At 44.7% G+C, this 18,984-nt stretch overlaps 1 protein-coding gene across 1 annotated transcript in view; it reads left to right on the forward strand.

The window, feature by feature from the left end:
- Positions 1-18,526, forward strand: part of LOC113407562 (axonemal dynein light chain domain-containing protein 1-like) — a 68,383-nt gene extending 49,857 nt beyond the window's left edge. Inside the window, exons 17-25 of the mRNA XM_026656210.1 lie at positions 1,660-1,753; positions 7,329-7,537; positions 9,288-9,384; positions 11,176-11,286; positions 13,259-13,405; positions 14,103-14,243; positions 15,147-15,238; positions 16,022-16,164; positions 18,379-18,526. Of these exons, the coding sequence (XP_026511995.1) occupies positions 1,660-1,753; positions 7,329-7,537; positions 9,288-9,384; positions 11,176-11,286; positions 13,259-13,405; positions 14,103-14,243; positions 15,147-15,238; positions 16,022-16,164; positions 18,379-18,467 (1,123 nt within the window). The 3' untranslated portion in view covers positions 18,468-18,526. The remainder of the gene's footprint in view (positions 1-1,659; positions 1,754-7,328; positions 7,538-9,287; positions 9,385-11,175; positions 11,287-13,258; positions 13,406-14,102; positions 14,244-15,146; positions 15,239-16,021; positions 16,165-18,378) is intronic.
- Positions 18,527-18,984: the final 458 nt, after the last annotated feature.

Consider the following 18,984-nt stretch of genomic DNA (forward strand, 5'->3'; position numbering starts at 1 on the left):
AGCTGCAGAATATGTGTACATTATATAACAGGCTATTTACAACTGAGAAACTCACCAACAGCTATGGCATTTACAAAAATCCCCAAATCTTTTATACAGTATGTAGTAGACTAACCATAGACAATTTAACCCCTCTCCCCACTTCTCCCCCCTACCAAATATATACAATCCCTCACTCTTCAAACCCTATGTGCATAAGCTGAATACAATGCTACTTCACAGCTATTCACAGCTTGATGGTCATGGCTATACACATTGTTCACTCACTCACCATCAAGTGAGTGGCCATTAAATCTGTCTTCAAAGGGAACAATGGGTTTCTGTTTGGGTTTTTTATCCAAGCAATATCAGCAGCACTCAAGGCTTATCATCTCTGTTTTTGCTAGAATCAGAGGGGTAGCCCTGTTAGTCTGTTTCCACAAAAACAACAAGCAGACTGGTGGCACCTTTAAGGCTAACAGATTTATTTGGGCATAAGCTTTCGTGGGTAAAAAACCCATTTCTTCAAACATGCATCTGAAGAAGTGGGTTTTTTACCCACGAAAGCTTATGCCCAAATAACCATCTGTTAGTCTTTAAGGTGCCACCAGACTCCTCGTTGTTTTTGCTAGAGTTTTTCTGGGAGGACCACAAAAGTAGACTGGGAGCTTTCTCAGTCTTTAACTAGTAGAGAGGCAATGACAAATCTTTCATGACAACCGTTTGTCAGGCATTTGAATTAAATACATGTTAAACATAAATAAAACCAGAGTTTGAATATTCTGACTGAAAACCAGTTGCTCAAGATACTCTCTTGTCATAATGCTGTTATTTGTCAGTAATCCATAGAGCCTCTCAGGAAGTACAAGCTGGACTGAATTTCTAATGTAAAAATCCAATAGGAACCTCTCTCCTACTTTTAAAACACATTTTAGCCTTCTTTATCCATCACAAGGAAGCAAATCAATATACAACTTTTGTTTCCACTGTAAGTCAATCACATTTACATAGAACTTGTGACTTCAGACAATCAGAATTCCCATTATTGGAAGCTCTCATGCCCAGTTTGACTACCTCATACAAGAGATGAATATAATTTTTGTCAGTTATTTGACTGATTTTTTGTTAACCTAAGCTCTCTTTCCCCCCAGATTTCCATTTTCCTTAATTCTTGTTGTTGTCTGGGAATTATCTTTATGATGACTGCTCCTTAGCTCCTAGTTCCACTCTCCTGCAGTTAGGGTCCATGATACAAGCTCTCTGTTTTGACTACACCCTGAAAACGACTCATGGGTTTCACCCGTGGGCTCCCCAACCTCCTTCATCAGCACTAAAATCAATTAGAAGACAAAGCCAAACTGTTTTAGCACCTGCATGCTGCAAGTGCATCAAATTTACCCTCTTTTCCTGGGAAGTGGGTTAAAGTAAAAACATAACAACAACAGAAAGTTAGCTGAGCCAGAAGACTCTTGGTATAAGAAGAATACATACCTACTTCAACTCCTGTGGCATGTGTGATCTGTGCTAGAAACATGTATGCAGGAAAGATAGGAGAGAATCTTGCTGATCCAGATAAAGAGTTGAGTTGGGAAGCTAGATTTCTGTATGAGCCATGAGAGCCTCTGAGTCAGATCTGATGCACTATAGGTCACTTTGGTTTTTGGGTTTGTTTTTCTTCAGGGTCGTTTCAGGTGATGTGTTTAAGATGATTCAACAATGGATCTTGACCACAACTTCTGGGGCTGAGAAGGACAACATACAGCTCACACAGGAAGTAGGTATATGCCTGAGGGGGTTTGGGATGGGAGCACATCTGTCTAGCATTCATTCTCTTATTTTATTTTTGTATATTTATTATTGTTTAGGGTAGAATCCAGAGGAAGCTCCCTGTGCCTTTACCTCTTCCTCTCCCTTTGAAGCTCAGCACTATGGTTTCTATCTTTCTGGCAAAAGAAGGCTTGGCAGGGATCCTTTCAGAGTTCTTCAGTGCTGTTGCTTATTGAGTCAGAGAGGACCCAGTAGAGTGACATAAACTAGACTTTAAGCAGGACCATTGGAAATTTATGAAAAATTTTGCCACATTTTATAGATTTTCCCCAATGGCTTCTGCAAAGAGTTTTTGAAATCTCTGATTTAAAAAAAAAATCAGATTATTTCAAAGTACATGACAATGTTAACAAGTTCATTGTCTAAAGTATAGCCAATTGCTTGACAATGCTTTCAGTTCATGATGCAGTTCACCTTACACAGAAGGTGTGCATCAAAGTATGCATTCAAATTAGCCTTATTTATAGTATGGTTGTTTACAGGCTAAAAGCATTTTATATGTCACCCAAGACTAAAATCCACCAATCACCTTTTTACCTTGTTTTCCTCTGTCAACCTGTTCCTTCCCTATCTTTTGTTTTGGAAAGCACATTCCAAGTGCTAGGGGCCTTGAAGGCACAACCCAACCTGTACAGGGACACACCATTCATGTATCTTTGATAGGTTTCATATTTGTGAATACCAAAAGCTACCTTTCGTTTGCAGAGTATTGTCAGATATATATTGTGACAGGTTGGATCCCCCTTCTGGGGTGCCACCTGTTTTACTGGGATTTCACTGAGCCTCTCTTGCTCAACCAGCCAGGGTTCCCTCTCCATGCTTTGCTGAATTAGGCTCTCCGGCCTCTTGCAGCGCGCGCACACACACACACACACACACACACACACACTCCCCGCTGTAGTCACAGGCTGAAGTTAGCTCTGTGTGAGAGGACTCCCCCAGCACTCGTGTGCCACACCCCTTTTGGGAGATAAACCCAAAATAATACTGTCTTGCACTGTATAGAAAAATCTGCACAGTGCAAGCTCATAAAAATCCGCCCTCTTCCTCAATATGAAGAGAGATGTGCACAACTTCTTGCCCCCCCCCAGTTAGAAATTACATAAGCTGGATTTTATTATAAACAAGAAATAAGTTTATTAACTACAAAAGGTGAATTTTAAGTGGTTAAAGGGATAGCAAACAGAACAAAGCAGATTACTTTAGTAAATAAACAAACACCGCAGACTGAGCTTAACACACTAGATAGGTAGGATACAAATTAACAAATTCTCAACCTGAGTGATAAACAGGCTGGCAGATTCTTAAGGCACCAGTTGCCTTGGCTTTCCCAGATTTTCTTACGCAGGCTAAAGATCTTAGGCTGGGACCATCACTTCTCACAGTTCAGTCTTTTTTCCTCAGGTGTCTTCAGGTGTGTTGTTGTAGAGAGTGAGGACCACTCATGTTGTCATTGTCCCTCTTTTATATCTTCCCCCCACTTGCTGGAAAGCTTTTTTGATGTGACTTGGGTCAAACAGTTCCCAATGTATAGAGCTATCTGACCTGGGTCAAACAGTTCCCATTGTGTAGAGCTATCTCGGAGAGGTTTCTATTGCACATGGTTCCTGGGGTGATCCTTGTGCTTGTGTGCATTTCTTCAGTCAGCCACTAACATTGTCTGGCCTCATCCCACAGAGCACATTTGAAATACAGAGACATGGTCAATATTCCCAGCTTCAGATACAAAAATGATACATGCATACAAATTGGATAAACACACTCAGTAAATCATAACCTTTCCAATGATACCTTACATGAGCCATCTTGCATAAAGTATATCTTAGTTATACTATATTCATATCATAATTATATTTCCATAAAGAATATGGGGTGTAATATCACATATATATCTTGACATAAGTGAACAGAATACAAGTTAGTTAGCATAACTACCCAACATTCCTATTTGATATAATGTATATAATATTAATACAGTGCGCATAATACTTATTAATATGGTGTGTGGCCGTATAATTATATGTGTTGGCTAACAAAGTGGTTTAGTAAATGTATTAATAACTATATTGGGTAGCTTTAGGCAAAATGGGTATTTAACCCAGTCTTTATATTAAATCCCACCCACACACCACCTCGAGAATTTTCATTCACTCCATGAGACCTGTCAGATCTTCCCACCCCCTTCTCTCTCTCTCCAGAAATCTTCCAGTGTCCTGGAGCTTCTTTCTTGCCCTCTCTCCCAGATTCCTGAGTTGACACCACAAAACAATCAGATACTAGATACAGCATTCAGTTATTTGCATCTTTAAAACTTTCAACCTTCCCCACCTGTAGAGTACTCCTTCAAGTGAATCTAACCACGCTGGGTAAAATGTACTAGCTGGACGTTTCTGCTAAAATGGCAAGCAGTGAAATAATTAAAATGTCATCCTTACTGATTTTCATGAGGCAGAGGCCAAGCCCAGTCAGTAGGCCTGTTGCTGGGGGCCTCACCCCAGGGTCCTGGGATCTGCAGCTGGATGGCTCTGGAAGTCTATTATCCTTCTTCTAGGGCTAAGATTTCTCATCTTTCTTGTTCTCTTTCCTTTTCTGCCTTCTTTCTTCCTTGTTTCCTCAGGCTGGTGAAAAGGAGGAAGCAGAATTAGCGGAGGGGTTCAGAGAAATGAAGCATGGGCCCTGATTCTCTGATCCACTGGGGCTATTTTCTGCTGCTCTGGTGGCACCAAGCAGCCTTAAACCCAGCAGACAAAGAGCCTGGAGGATTCCATCAGTTGCAGGGGGAACCTCAAGTGCCACTGATCTGCCAGAGTGGCTCCTGCATCACCCTTCTTCACAGCTGCTGATGTAGTGGGTGTGGCTGGGGTCTCTTACACACCCAGCTGTTCCCCAGCTGCCATAGCAGCATCTGATAGTTCTTTGTAGCCATTGAAAATTTAAGCACATTTCACTGAGAAGCCCTAATCTGAGCATGAAATTTCTACTGCATGTATTTCCAATGGCTCCAGTTGTAAGATACGGTCTTCTCAGGACTCCTAGCCCTTAGTGGTCCAGGAAAAGTGCAACTAGATGTCTGAATTGGACCTGGCGTCCCATTTAGTAGCCTCAAGTACCAAGATTTGGATGCTGGGCCAGTATAGAATTATAGAGCAGCTCCCCACTCGTTTTATTTTATATGCATTCACCAATTCCAATTTTATGTTAACTCAACCCTCTCTTTGTTATATTTGAACTTCCACTCGGAGGATTCTTTAGTGGTCCATGGACAGCTGGCTACTTACACATAAAACAGAACATAAAAACGGCCCTATTGGATCAGATCAATGGTCCATCTTGTCCCAATATCCTATCTACTGACAGTGGCCAATGCCAGATGCTTCAGAGGGAATGAACAGAGCAGGCCATCTTTGAGTGATCAATCTCGGGTAATCCACTCCCAGCCTCTGGGGGTCAGAGGGTAGAGACACCCAGAGCATGGTTCCATCCCTGACCATCTTGGCTAATAGCCATTGATGGACTTATCATCTGTGAAGTCATCTAATTCTTTTTGGAATCCAGTTATAGTTCCCACGGCAAAGAGTTCCACAGACTGACTGTGCTTTGTGTGTCTATAAGGAAGAAGTACTTCCTTATATTTGTGTTAAACCTGCCACCTATAAATTTCATTGGGTGACTCTAAGTTCTTGTGTTATGTGAAGGAGTAAATAACACTTCCTTACTCACTTTCTCCACACCATTCATGATTTTATACCACTATCATATCGTTTCTTTTCTAAGATGAACAGTCCCAGTCTTTTTAATCTTTCCTCATATGGAAGCTGTTCCATACCCTTAATTATTTTAGTGGTCCTTTTCTATACTTTTTCCAATTCTAGTGTATCTTTTTTGAGTTGCGGTGACCAGAACTGCATGGGGTATTCAAGATGTGGGTGTACCATGGATTTATACAGTGGCATTACGATATTTTCTGTCATATTATCTATCCCTTTCCTAATGGTTCCTAACATTCTGTTCACTTTTTTGACTGCCACTGCCCACTGAGCGGATGTTTTCAGAGAACTATCCACAATGACTCCAAGATCTCTTTCTTGAGTGGTAACAGCTAATTTACATCCCATCATTTTATGTGTATATTTGGGATTATATTTTCCAATGTGCATTACTTTGCATTGATCAACATTGAATTTCATCTGCCATTTTGTTGCCCAGTCACCCAGTTTTGTGAAATCCCTTTGCAGTCTGCTTTGGACTTAACTGGCTGTCTCATTGGCTTTGTTTCCATGTGTTAAACTGCGCTCAAAGATAGTTAAACCAACATTAAATGCTATTCAGTGTAGGCAATTGCTGTAGCTGGCACAGGGATGTTATTTTATTTGCACAGGGAAGGAAGTTCATCATGACAGCTGACTCAGCAGGGATTGAATCTGAGACCTCCAGAGCTAAAAGCATAAGCTGCTTCAACTTGAGCTAAAGGGCCAGGCAGTAGCAGGCTGTAACATACACCTGTCCTCTGCGCTTTGGCACAGGCGGGGACCTGTAACATACAACAGTGGGCTACAATAACAAAGCTGGTCCATGAGACAATCTCTCTATGAAGATGTGGCCTATGCTTTGAAAATCTTTGGGACCCCATACTGTATGGATTATTATAGAAGTAAGGCAGGGAAGAGTATGCATGTGTGTGTTTCAGCCACTGGAAAAGTGTCCCAGTAGCCTACCACTGCCCTCCCTGCAGTGGCTTATTGCTGTATCAAGAGTATGGATCATTTAATTTTACATTCCCTGTTTAAATACACCTCTACCCCGATATAACGCTGTCCTCGGAAGCCAAAAAATCTTACCGCGTTATAGGTGAAACCACGTTATATCAAACTTGCTTTGATCCGCCAGAGCGCACAGCCCCGCCCCCCCGGAGCGCTGCTTTACTGCGTTATATCCAAATTTGTGTTATATCGGGTCGCGTTATATCGGGGTAGAGGTGTATATGGAGTTTTCTGTAATGTATCCTTCCACTATGAGAAATAGTGCCTAGAGAAAATAAATGAGAAAATAACAGGGTGAAGGGTGTGAAAACCTTAGCCCCAGAATCCTTTGGAAATAAGCTCCTGATTGCAGCTATCTTTTCTTGATCTCCAGTCTCATCTGGTGTCTCCTCCAGAGTGACTTTCCCATTTCCAGCTCAGATAGCTGCTTGGTCCTGTTGGATCTTGGATTCACCCTAGAATCCTGTTTGGCAGCTGCCACAAAGTTAATTTTGAAATGCCCCATCAGTGCCCCCATAGAGTTGTGGGATACTCCTGGTTCCTGGAAGCGTCATACTGCTGTGTGGCTGATTGATAGAAAAGATGTTAACATGGGATGAAAACTATCTTAGAGGGGCAGTTTACAAGTGTAGTGAGTGTCAGTATATTTACCCGCACATATGAACTTTGCCACTAAAGTCAGAGTACTTTGCAAATCAGACACCCTCTTACCATTCCAGATTCTTGATACAGTTTAATCCTTTAGTTTGAACTTCTATGCAGATGATTGATCTCCACAAAGCCCTGACCATGTGGATAGTGAATTTGCTGACTTTGATGGTACCTGACCACTCCTCCAATAAGGGTCTCCTAGAGAATGAGTCAGAAGCTGCTAAGGATCAAGAGCTCAAGAGGCTAAGGGGCTATAAACTAGAGGAAGAAGCTATGAACCTGGTTCCCAAACTGAGCAGATTCTCCAGCTACGTAATGAGGTATTAATAAAGCCTTGGGACCTCACCTGCTTATAGGATTTTCCCATTAGAAAAAAATCCTTAGTGTGATGGGAAAGCCCTCTGAAGAGAGGTATGATCTCCCCAAAAGTGGGTGGGATCATAAAAATGCAACTTTAATGCTGTGTGGCACTAAGAAGGAAACATTTCAAGTATAAATTAATGATAACATTAGCTGGAACGACTTGTATTGTTCAGCACCCACAGCTATGTAATCACTGAGGGCTTAACTGGCTATGAGCATTGTTCAGATCTCTTAGACATATCAGAGATTCACGTGGTAAACGTCATGCTGAGGAAAATGATTGGGGAATCCTGAAGGACTTTGAGTTTATAAAGCAAGCAGTGGGTCCCCTGGCTATAATGTTGGCATCTACAGAATCGTGCTCTAATGTGGTGCATGTTTTATAAAGGAAAACAGACAAGAGCCCAATCCTCTGGGATTCCACTGTCTGTGGTGCCAGTAATGCTGTGTGGTAACAGTCCCCATTCAGCTCCAGAAGGAGATGGAACCTGGGAAAGGGACAAATTGGACAGGAGACAAGGGAGAGAGGAATACTGGAAGAAGGGTGAAAGAGAGTGACCAAGGGGACGGGGACTTGTTTGGAGAGACTTGCTGGCTGGCTCAGTGACTGAGTGGAGAAATGAGAAGAAGGGTGAAAAAGAGGAAAGAGACACCCAAGAAAAGGGTGAGGGGAGAGAGACAGAACATGGCATGAAGACAGACAGATTCATATGCTGCTGTTCCTCCTCTGCTGGGACAGGCTCCCAGTTTGAGTCTGCCTGGCCATCTCCTGCTAATACCCATGCTGGGGGGTGGGTTTCAAAGTGGGCTCCTTCTAAGGCTCTCTCCAAGATCCTGGAGGGAGCTGCTTCTCTCCCACTCTATGGAAGCTGAAGGAAGTGGTGCCCTAAAGGGTATAGCTGATATGACAGGTTGGCAAGAAATGCCTCTAGGGCCTTTACATGACTTCACTACTGGGCCAAGGAGAAGCTGGTCTGTGAGGGAGGAAGCTCTTAATTCAAATGGAACTGTTGGGAGTAATATCAGAGAGAACTTGGCTGGTCAAGTAACTTAAACATTCTCTCTCTCTCTCTCAATAGTTTGCTACTATGTCGCAGCCCTCCTGTAATACTGGGGAGATTAAGCACAGTCTTATAGGCCTACATCCTCCCACAGCCCCTTCTCTAAGGCGTATCAAAAACCTGACAAATGCATCACTTAATAAACAAACCCAAAGGAACGGGCTGCCCTTGTCTGTACATGGCGCTGCTTTAAAAATCCCGCTATGTGTGATCACAGTGTGTCTTGTTGCAACAACAGGATCCTGCACAATTCTGACCAAGGGGGAAAAAGGTGTTTGAGAGCATTGCTTAGAGCAGGGGTCGGCAACCTTTCAGAAGTGGTGTGCCAGGTCTTCATCTATTCACTCTAATTTAAGGTTTTGCGTGCCAGTAATACATTAACGTTTTTAGAAGGTCTCTTTCTCTGTCTATAATATATAACTAAACTATTGTTGTATGTAAAGTAAATAAGGTTTTAAAAATGTTTAAGAAGCTTCGTTTAAAATTAAATTAAAATGCAGAGGTCCGTCCCCCCCCCCCAACTGGTGGCCAGGACCCGGGTACTGTGAGTGCCACTGAAAATCAGCTCACGTGCCGCCTTCGGCACGTGTGCCATAGGTTGCCTACCCCTGGCTTAGAGGGTGGGTGTCTTTCTGTGTCTCTTCAGCTGCTGCAAAGAGTTGGTAGATGTTATAGTTCGGAAGAAACAAGCTGAATCGGATTCAGACCACAATTATGAGCTGCGGGAGCTGGAGAAAATCAAGGTAACAGTGTCTGTCCACAGTATGGTCCAGATCAGCCTGGGTTTGTTTGTGAAAGGGTAAGAGGAAGAACTGGCACAAAGCTAACACACACAAGGGAGTCAGGATGGAGTTTGAACAGACAGAACATTTTTGCTTCATCTTAGACCCAAGCGTAGAAAGCCACAAACCACCACCAAATATTTCTTTCTTGCAGCAATATATTCAGCCTTTATGGTTCACCAATGGTCAGTAGTGAATTAAAACAATCAAACTGATTGGATGATATGGACCCTGGTTAGAGACCCTAATGCTCCAGATTTCAGAGTAGCAGCCATGTTAGTCTGTATCCTCTCTGGTCACTCAGTAACAGACTTAAAGGTGGCAATTTTGCAACAGAAAAGCTTCAAAAACAGACTCAGCAGTTTCTCGTTGGAACTTGAATTAATATGCAAACTAGATACCATTAACTTAGGCTTGAATAGAGACTGAGAATGGCTGAGTCATTACACAGATTGAATCTATTTCCCCATGTTAAGTATCCTCACACCTCTTGTCAACTGTCTAAAATGGGCTATCTTGATTATCACTACAAATGTTTTTTTTCTCCTGCTGATAATAGCTCATCTTAATTAGCCTCTTAGAGTTGATATGGCTACTTCCACCTTTTCATGTTATATATATAAATAAAATCTCCTTACTATATGTTCCATTCTATGCATCTGAAGAAGTGGGCTGTAGCCCACGAAAGCTTATGCTCAAATAAATTTGTTAGTCTAAGGTGCCACAAGTACTCCTGTTCTCAATGCTCCAGAGAATCCCTCAACACTTCCTCCAGTCAAACTCTACCTCCATTCATGGATTCCTCCCAGCAGTTTCCTACTGACCCCAGAGACCACTTCAAAAGCTGCACAGTTTTGAGAAGTCTGGGCCATGTTCAGACTTAATTCCTTCCTTACACTGTTCCAGCGTACATGCCTTGGGACTTTTCTGTAGGATCTAATCCATATAAGAATTGCAATAGACTCAAATCTAGTTTAAAGATTGTCAGGCACTTGGGCTAGGTAGTCATATCCAGGGTTTTGCTGAGCCTAAGGAGAGAGACCCGTGGATATACTGGAAACAGTACCCTCTTCAGCAGTGGGCAAGACTTCCTTATCTAGTCCTCATGTCTCCTGACTCTACATATATATGTAAAGCTATTATGCAGATAACGTGTTAACTGCAGGATTTTATCTTAGAGGAGCCAGGGAAGGTGCCCTCTAGTACTGCATATCTCCATTCCTCCCTCCTTGAATTCCCAATACCTTCAAAGGCCACCTTGTGTTGGGCTGATCCAATCTACCATTAAGGAATACTGAGCATGTGTCCCTCTGAAGCCTCGCGTTGTTCTAAGCATCAAACAAATGGGGTTGTCCCAGAGTGGTGTGAGGAAATGCTTCCTGCAGGGGTTGAGAATGCTCCTCCCCAGCACTTCTGGTCTGTGCTGGCTTATGGGGTAAAAACAAAAACTTGGGGCCTGAACTCTGATCCCTGCCCCGAGCTTTCAGGGCAATGCGCTGTCACTACACTGTTGGGCCAAACCAATTGGGAGCTTGTTAAATATATTGTATGGAATAGGTGATTAGCCCATGAAAGGCTCCATGTTTGAAGGCTTAGGAGGAGTGTATGTTTCTTTTCCTTGGTAGGAGGAGGATAGATGGGGCCATATAAATACCATAGATAGAAGGATGGAGTTATTTAATCACAGGAGTGAATGAAATATCAATTCTTCTCTCCCTCTTGTAATTTGTCTCTTCTGTTATTTCATCCCAGACCGAGTGCCTTGATTGGATTAATACCTGCAATCTCCTGCTTTCTGAATTCAAAGGCTCTCCGGTCTCCTTACTGAGTTTAGAAGAGCAGAGGAACCTGTTTGGGCCTCAGGTACATAAAGACTTAGCATTTGCCAGCCAAAGTAGAACCTGTTTGGCTGGGGAGCTGCTTGAAAGGCTTTCCCAACTGAAGAAACTATGGTTCAGTTTCCAGAAGGATTCAGCCTATAGAGCCCTCTGCATTCAAGACTCCACATTGGAGGGATTATTAGAATTCATGATGATGGAGTTTGTTACACCTAAAATGCTTCCTATGGGGGCAGACTTTCAGCTGGTGTCAATTGTCATAGCTTCAGTGGAGCTGTGACAGTTGACACCAGCTGAAAATTGGCCCTGTGATGTTGCCTGGTAAATTCTGCTTCTCCCAAGAGATTGCAAATTGATGGAATACTGGGGTTTGGATTGCACAGGAGTTCATAATGGTATGAGAGCTTCTAGTGTATGGGGAGACTTTGGCAAACCAGTAAAGTGCTTGAAACCACTATGGCTTATTGTTAAAAAGCAACCTAGTCAGCAGGCTGTAAAATGGCCATGCAGCTTGACCAAGGCAGGAGGGGAGGGGGTTTTGGGTGCCATGGAAAGGGCAGCTTGACCCCGCATCCTTCCTGATAAGAATTGTGTTGAAGTTGCTGATACATGCATTTTAAAAGAGTAGGCTATGCCCCAGGAATGTCTATTGAGGTCTCAAGGCTGCAAGCTCTGGAAAAACCCATACCTGGTTAATCAATAATCAGAAGGAACCTCTTGCTTGAAACTGCTTACTTAACAAGGTTTCTTTAAGGGACATGTCATTCTATTACTAATGTATAAATAAAGGGACTCATTTGGGGACTCTTCGGGACTGGTCTCTCCCTCTGGATCCATCTTGTGTTCCCCACTGGCAGACAGGCTGCCACTGTGCACCTCGAGAGCCACACTCAGCTTTGGTAATTATCAAGGGTTGGGGGTGTTTTACTAATCTTGTTGCGGACGTGTGTAAGTAAAGTTTAGCTTTAAGTGAAAGCACTCTTGTGTTGTCCTGTTTGTGCCAGCCAACTATTGGTCGGACAGCCGTGTCTCCCCTGCAGGGCCGGCTCTAACTTTTTTGCCGCCCCAGGCAAAAAAGAAGAGCGCCGCCCAACCCCCCCGCCCCGGTGCACCGGGCCGGGCCGCCCAACCCCCCCGCCCGCCCAAACCCCCCGCCCCGGGCCGGTGCACCGGGCCAGGCCGCCCAAACCCCCCTGCGCTGCCCGGCCAAAATAAAAACAAAAAATAAAAAAAAACCCTCGAGCGCCGCCCCGCCGAACAAAAAAACAAAACAAAAACACCACGAGCGCCCCCCACCACCCCAACATTGGCTGCCCCTTCTAAGGTGCTGCCCCAAGCACCTGCTTGGTCAGCTGGTGCTGGGAGCTGGCCCTGCTCCCCTGATTTATTTCCTGACACCTCCTCGCACAGAGTAAAAGTTACGAAGAGCTTTGGGTTGAAAGAACCCTGGGTAACACTAGCTTTATTCCGTATGTGGCTGGACAGATGGATGTTGCCTGTGAGAATTTGATTTGATTCAAATCTTTTAGATGGTAGGTCTGACATTGGTCTAATTTCAGACATGATGGGCTATATTCAAATATGATGGAAGTGGGTTCAGTTCCATTGATTTGAATAGAGTCATCTGCTTACATCACATTAGATATTGTTTGAGCTTTCCCACATTCAGCACTGCTCTGCAGTCACCCTGCTACCCCGTTCCTTGGCCAATTCTGAACAGATTTTGCTAAACCATGTAGTGGTTTGTAATGTTCATAAGGGTCCATTAAGGATTTAGAGGAGACACCAACATCATGTGACTTGTGATTTAAATAGATTTGAAACCAGCCCTCCTGAGGTGGCTGGGTAGTAAGCCAGCTAAGCTTCCATTTATTTCTTGTTTAAAAATTTAAGCAGGACATGATTGGTTGCGTTGTTTTGGTGTTTGCCTATGTTATGTGGAGGGACAGAATCCCAGATGAGTGTGCTACTGACCAGTCCCTTGCATTGCTTTCCAGGAGACCCAGCCACAGATGCACTCAACTGTTGTGGATTCTTTACCTGAAGAAATTTCTGAGACTTCTTCTGAACTTGGGAAAGACAAAACTGAAGATGTTGATGTTGATAAGAAATCTGTGAAAGGGGAAGAAGTGTTAGGGGAAAAGGTGAAAATCTTAGGCGGCGGGTATAGTAGGCAAGGGGTGGCTCTGCCTCCCCTGGCACTGCCGCGGCTGTTGGACCCCCAGTTGTGGGGTTTGGCGCAAAGTTTTTGCTTTATTATGCCCTATGCAGGTTCCGGGGCAGCCGAGACGGCACATACATACTGCTGCCTCAGCTGCCCCAGAACCTGCATGGGGCATATCAAAAGCGTCTTCTAACAGACGCTTTTCCCATGGGCAGGTTGGGTCCAGGGAGAAGAGGCACGGCGCAGCTTCGGCCAGCATCCGGTGCCTCCGGGCAGGGCTGGGGGGAAGGCTCAGGGCTTCAGCCAGCCCAGGGCTCCTCCAGCCGAGGGGGGCACTGGGCTTCGGCCGGCCCAAGGCTCCTGCGGCTGGGGGGGACTTGTGGCTCCAGCTGTGGGGGAGGGGGAGTGGTCTGGGGCTCCAGCTGTGGGGGGGGCACAGGCGGAAGGGGCGGAGCCAGGGGCTAGCCTCCCCAAAGGGGGGCTCCACCCGCCACCCATGGTGAAAATCTCCATTTTACAAGTGAGTGCAGTAGCCGTGGTTGGCGCAAGATGTACTGCTTTCTAGTGGAGCCTTTCTTTGCTTCTTGCCATTTGCATATGACATGTGAAATGTAGGCCTCAAAGCCTTCGTTGTGCCAGCAGCCATTGCACTAACTCATCATTCACCTTTCCTTCAGCAGGAGCCACCTGCGCCAGACGTCAGCAGTGACGTCCCGACTGTAAGCAGTGAGGTAATGGAGGACACCATCAGGTACCTAGGCCATGACTCCAACATCCATTTGAAATCCCTCAAGTCAACAGCGGTGTCGGTCTCTGGGGTAGGAAACTCCATCATACAAATTGTTTCCTTTTTACCTGGACTGTAGCATGAGCTCTGGGACCAGATTTTTAAAGGTATTTTGATGCCTAAGATGCAGATAAGTTCCTAGTGGCACTTTCAAAACAATCTGAGAAGCTGTGGCTGTGCTAATCAGATGGCAGGGGCTCCATTTCTCCCCTCTTTTCTCCCTTTTCAGTTTTCTGATTTTCCACAAAAGCAATAGGATTCTGGCTATCAATGACTAAAACACTCCCTGAAATTTTGGAATGGATTATATACAGTGTTCAAAAGTTATCGCGTTACAGACAGACAGATGCCATTGAGTGTAAGGCCTTCTCAAGCTCAGCCAATTAAAGGAACTATCTGTCCCTTCTCATACTTTTGACCTCCTTTCATTCTGAGCCTGACCATCAGGGCTTTCCAGTCAGGACATCACCCTCACAAACTGCCATAACCTGACAGACTACATGCCATCCGGGTGTGTATTGAAGGTTTTGGCAATCCAAGTCAATTACCCACTGAGTTCCAAAGAAGTGGGCTGTAGCCCAGGAAAGCTTATGCTCAAATAAATTTGTTAGTCTCTAAGGTGCCTCATGTTCTTTTTGAGTTCATTCAGGCTCTGATTCAGCAAAGCACTAACTCTGAGCATGTGAGAAGATCCAGTTAAAGTTCATGGGACTGATCACATGCCTAAAGTGAAGCCTGTGCTTAAGTGCTTTTCTGAATTGGAGCCTTGATGCAATGCCCTGCCCTTCTTTGTTGCTTGTCCATGCTGCGATTAAGCAGTGACAGATCAGCACCCAACTGGACAAGGCACATGCTGCGGATGAAGCATAGCTCTGTTGGTTTCTCTGCGCACCTCATACTCCCATACACAAGGTGTTTCCTCTCCTCCCCCTAGAGAGAGATGACTGCCAGCAAGTCAACAACCCCATATTCTCAAAAGGAGTTTGAGACCTTGGCTTCACTAGAACGTCTGCAAGAGCAGCTCCTGTGAGTACTGGATCACCTGATTGAGAGTACGGATCATCCTCATCTTTATAACAACCTTTAATGTACTTTAAGACTCTTATGTCCCCCCTTAGTCTTTTCTTCTCCAAACTAAACAACCCCAATTTTGTCAAGCTCTCCTCGTAAGTTATCTTTTCTAGACCTTTAATCATTTTTGTTGCTCTCCTCTGGACTTTCTCCAGTTTATCCACATCTTTCCTAAAGTGTGGTGCTCAGAATTAGACCCAATACTCTAGCTGAGGCCTTATCAGTGCTAAGTAGAGTGGAAGAATTACTTCTTGTGTCTTGCTTACTATGATCCTGCTAACACATTCTAGAGTGATTGCTTTTTTTTTTGCACAACAGTATTACATTGTTGACTCAGTCAGTTTGTGATCCACTATAACCCCCATATCCTTTTCTGCAGTACTCCTTCCTAGAAAGTCATTTCCTATTTTGTATTTGTGCAATGGATTATTTGTTCCTAAGTGTAGTACTTTGCATTTGTCCTTATTGAATTTCATCTGACCTTTTGTTAGGAGAAATTGAGTTTTAAAATTAATTTAAAATGTAATTGATGCTCATGGACCATACAGCTGGGGCCATGGAGTCACTATTTGGTTTAGATCTTTTTAATAATGCCACACATTTACATTAGTGAGTTGTTTTTTATAGAGCCAATCAGATATACTGAAAATCTCAGTTTTCTTAGCCTGTCTGTTGAATATCTTGCCAGCAGTCTCTTAGACTCCAGGTTTCAGTGCCTTCCTGGCTTCTGTATTTCAGAGAAGCTGAGATCCGTGCTCAGAATGCAGAGGAGAGATCAGAAAGTCTGGATGAGCATCTGGAAGAAGCTCTGGGGAGAATCCAGGATCTAGAGAAACAGCTGGAAAAAGCACTCAAAGCCCAGGAAGTAGCACCAAAACCAGGTGAGCTAATCAGAATTCTGAGATGTCTCATGGACTCTGAGATAGAAAACATCTGCTAGGTCCCTTAGTCCATTTCAGGGCCAGTGCAGGATCATTCCCTCTTGGACATTTACTAGTGTGTTGTCTAGACTAATTTTAAATGTGCCAAGAGATGAGGTATCCACCACCTCCCTTGGGAGATTATTCTATAGCAGAAACAGTAGAACCACTGCATTCTGAGTGTTTTTGAAAGAAAGTTGGTAAGAATGCTTAATACATCAGATTCTCTGTTTCTAGGGGCTTGTCTAAAATTAGGTCGACTTAATTTAGGTTGACCTACAGCCACTGCAGTAATTCAATCAGCTGTTGGTGTCCACACTATCCTCCTTCTGCCCGTGAAGAGCATCCTCACCAGGTGCCAGGGCCGGCTCCAGCATTTCTGCCGCCCCAAGCAAAAAAAAAAAAAAAAGCCACGATTGGCGGCGGCAGTTCAGCGGCAGGTCCTTCGCTCCTAGAGGGAGTGAGGGACCTGCCGCCCCTGAATTGCCGCAGGTGCCGCCCCTCTCCCTTGGCCGCCCCAAGCACCTGCTGGTTAAGCTGGTGCCTGGAGCCGGCCCTGCCAGGAGCGCTTGCACCAACTGAAGTGGGGCATTGTGGGGGCCCTGACAGTGGAATGTGAGGCACTGACAGCCACGTGGGACTCACAGCTGGAGTCCCCATCCACCCCGATTTTCCAGTCCCAACTGTGAGCCCCGTGCAGGCTCAGTTTCACAGCACAGAGCCTACCAGCCATGAAATTGACATGCTGCTGTTTTCTCCGCTCAGAGCAGCCCCACTCTAACAGCTCTGGGCAATGTGGGGAGCTGGGAGACAGGGCTTTCAGTGCCTGGCAGCCGGACTCGGAGTGGGGAGCCTGAGCAGCAGCCCGCTGGGAGCTGGTAGCCCGGGGGGGTGGGGGGTGGACAGCAGGGCTCCCAACCAGGTTCTAGCTGGAGTCCTCCACCCATCCTGGAGTGACAGCCCGAGCTGTGAGCCAGGTGCATGGTTCACAAGATGGAACCTACTAGTCTTTCTTGTCAATTTCACGGCTCTAGCACTGAGCCATGAAATTGACAAGAATTTTAGCCAACAGCCCATGTAAGTAACAGTGTCTACAGGGACACTGCATCGCCCTAACTACACTGACATAAGTCCTACGCCTCTCATGGAGGTGGAGGTATTATGTCGGTGTAGTAAGGCCCTCACATTGGCAGGAGCAAGGCTGTAGTGTAGACACTGACATAGTTAGGTCGACATAAGCTGCCTTATGTGGACCTAACGCTGCAGTGTAGACCAAGCCTAGCATTTTAAAAAGTTTGTTTCCGGTGCATTGTACAGACATGAATGTGGAGACTGGCTACATCTTCCTCATGCTCTTTGTTGCTATCTTTAAGAGCTGTCCAGGACCATCTCTCCTGGATGACAGAGAATTCACTCTCCATCTCCACTCACTTCTGGGCTCCCTCACAGTGTGATGTCAAAAAAGCACAACCCTAACTTTGAGGAACATAGGAACTAAGGATCTGCCATATTAGGGGGAGCAATGGTCTGTCCAGCCCAGTATCCTTTCACTGACAGTGGCCACAGACCCAACTGCTTTAGAGAAAAGCACAAGAAACCCTGCAGCCATGGGGTACCTGCCCCCAGGAATATTCCCTCCTCACCCCCATTCAGTACAGGGTGGCTTATATCTTGAATCTTGCTCATTTTTAATATTTACTAAGATACTTATCTAGCCCCTATCATGCAATATCTGAGTGTGTTTACCCTCACAAGACAGGGCAGGGCAGGGCTGTTATCCTTGCTGTCTCCCAAGGGCCAGGCTAATGCCCTAATCACAGGACCATCCTTCTTCTCTGTAACTCTAGATATTCTTGTTATCTGTGTAAGTGTAATCCTTTTTTGAACCCTGCCAAACTCTTGGCCTCACTGGCATCCTGTGGCAGTGAGTTCCACAGGCAAAATGTGCATTATGTGGGAAAGCACTTCTTTCATCGGTTTAGAATTGGATCCACCCTGATTTAGGGGAAGTGGGGACTGTAGTCCTGGGCTTTCCCAACACTGCCCCTCTAGTGGATCCCTCCCAGCTGTGATTTGAAAGGAGAGGGTGATTTATACTTGATTCTACAGGATGTATTTACCCTAGGAGGAGTTTTGCTATATTTATTTTTAACATCTGTGTATTTTTTATTTCAGAAGTCCCTTCCCAAGAAGAATCCAAGCCAACTTCTCATAAACCATCTGCCGCTGCCCGGTCCAGGAAAACCAGCAGACCCAAACATTAAAGAGTAGCAATGCCCAGCAAAGGTCATTTGGTTCCCATTTGTAGTAGACTTTCAGCATAACACTGCCCATCTCTGGGGCTCCAGATGCACTTTAATTCCAAGTTCTTTAGTATAGCAAAATGACTGGAACATCCACTAATGCACCCTCCCAAGGAGAGCTTTAGACAAAGCACTGGAGAGGATCTTTTCTAGGTTTATAAATTATCTGAAAACCTCACGCTGGGTAACGCAGTGTTTTAGTGTAGTTGCCAGTCATAACTGGAGACTGGACTAGAACAGAACTTGTAGAAAAGGCTTTCAGGCCTTCTCTATCTGTTAGTAGAGTCTTTAAGAGATCAGATCATAAACTTATCACAGGCTAGCTGTACTGCCACAGTTGGAACTTTGGGATAAATTGTCCAGATCTCAGATCCATTCATAAGTGCTCAGCTTGTGAACATAAATCTTGGGATGGTTTCTTCCAGGTATGGAGACAGAGGGAGGCTCCTGGGCCAGGTCTTTCTCAGAGTGGGACATA

Source organism: Terrapene carolina, unplaced genomic scaffold (genome assembly GCF_002925995.2).
Source record: "Terrapene carolina triunguis isolate 2854851 unplaced genomic scaffold, T_m_triunguis-2.0 Scaffold212, whole genome shotgun sequence".
Taxonomy (NCBI): domain Eukaryota; kingdom Metazoa; phylum Chordata; order Testudines; family Emydidae; genus Terrapene; species Terrapene triunguis.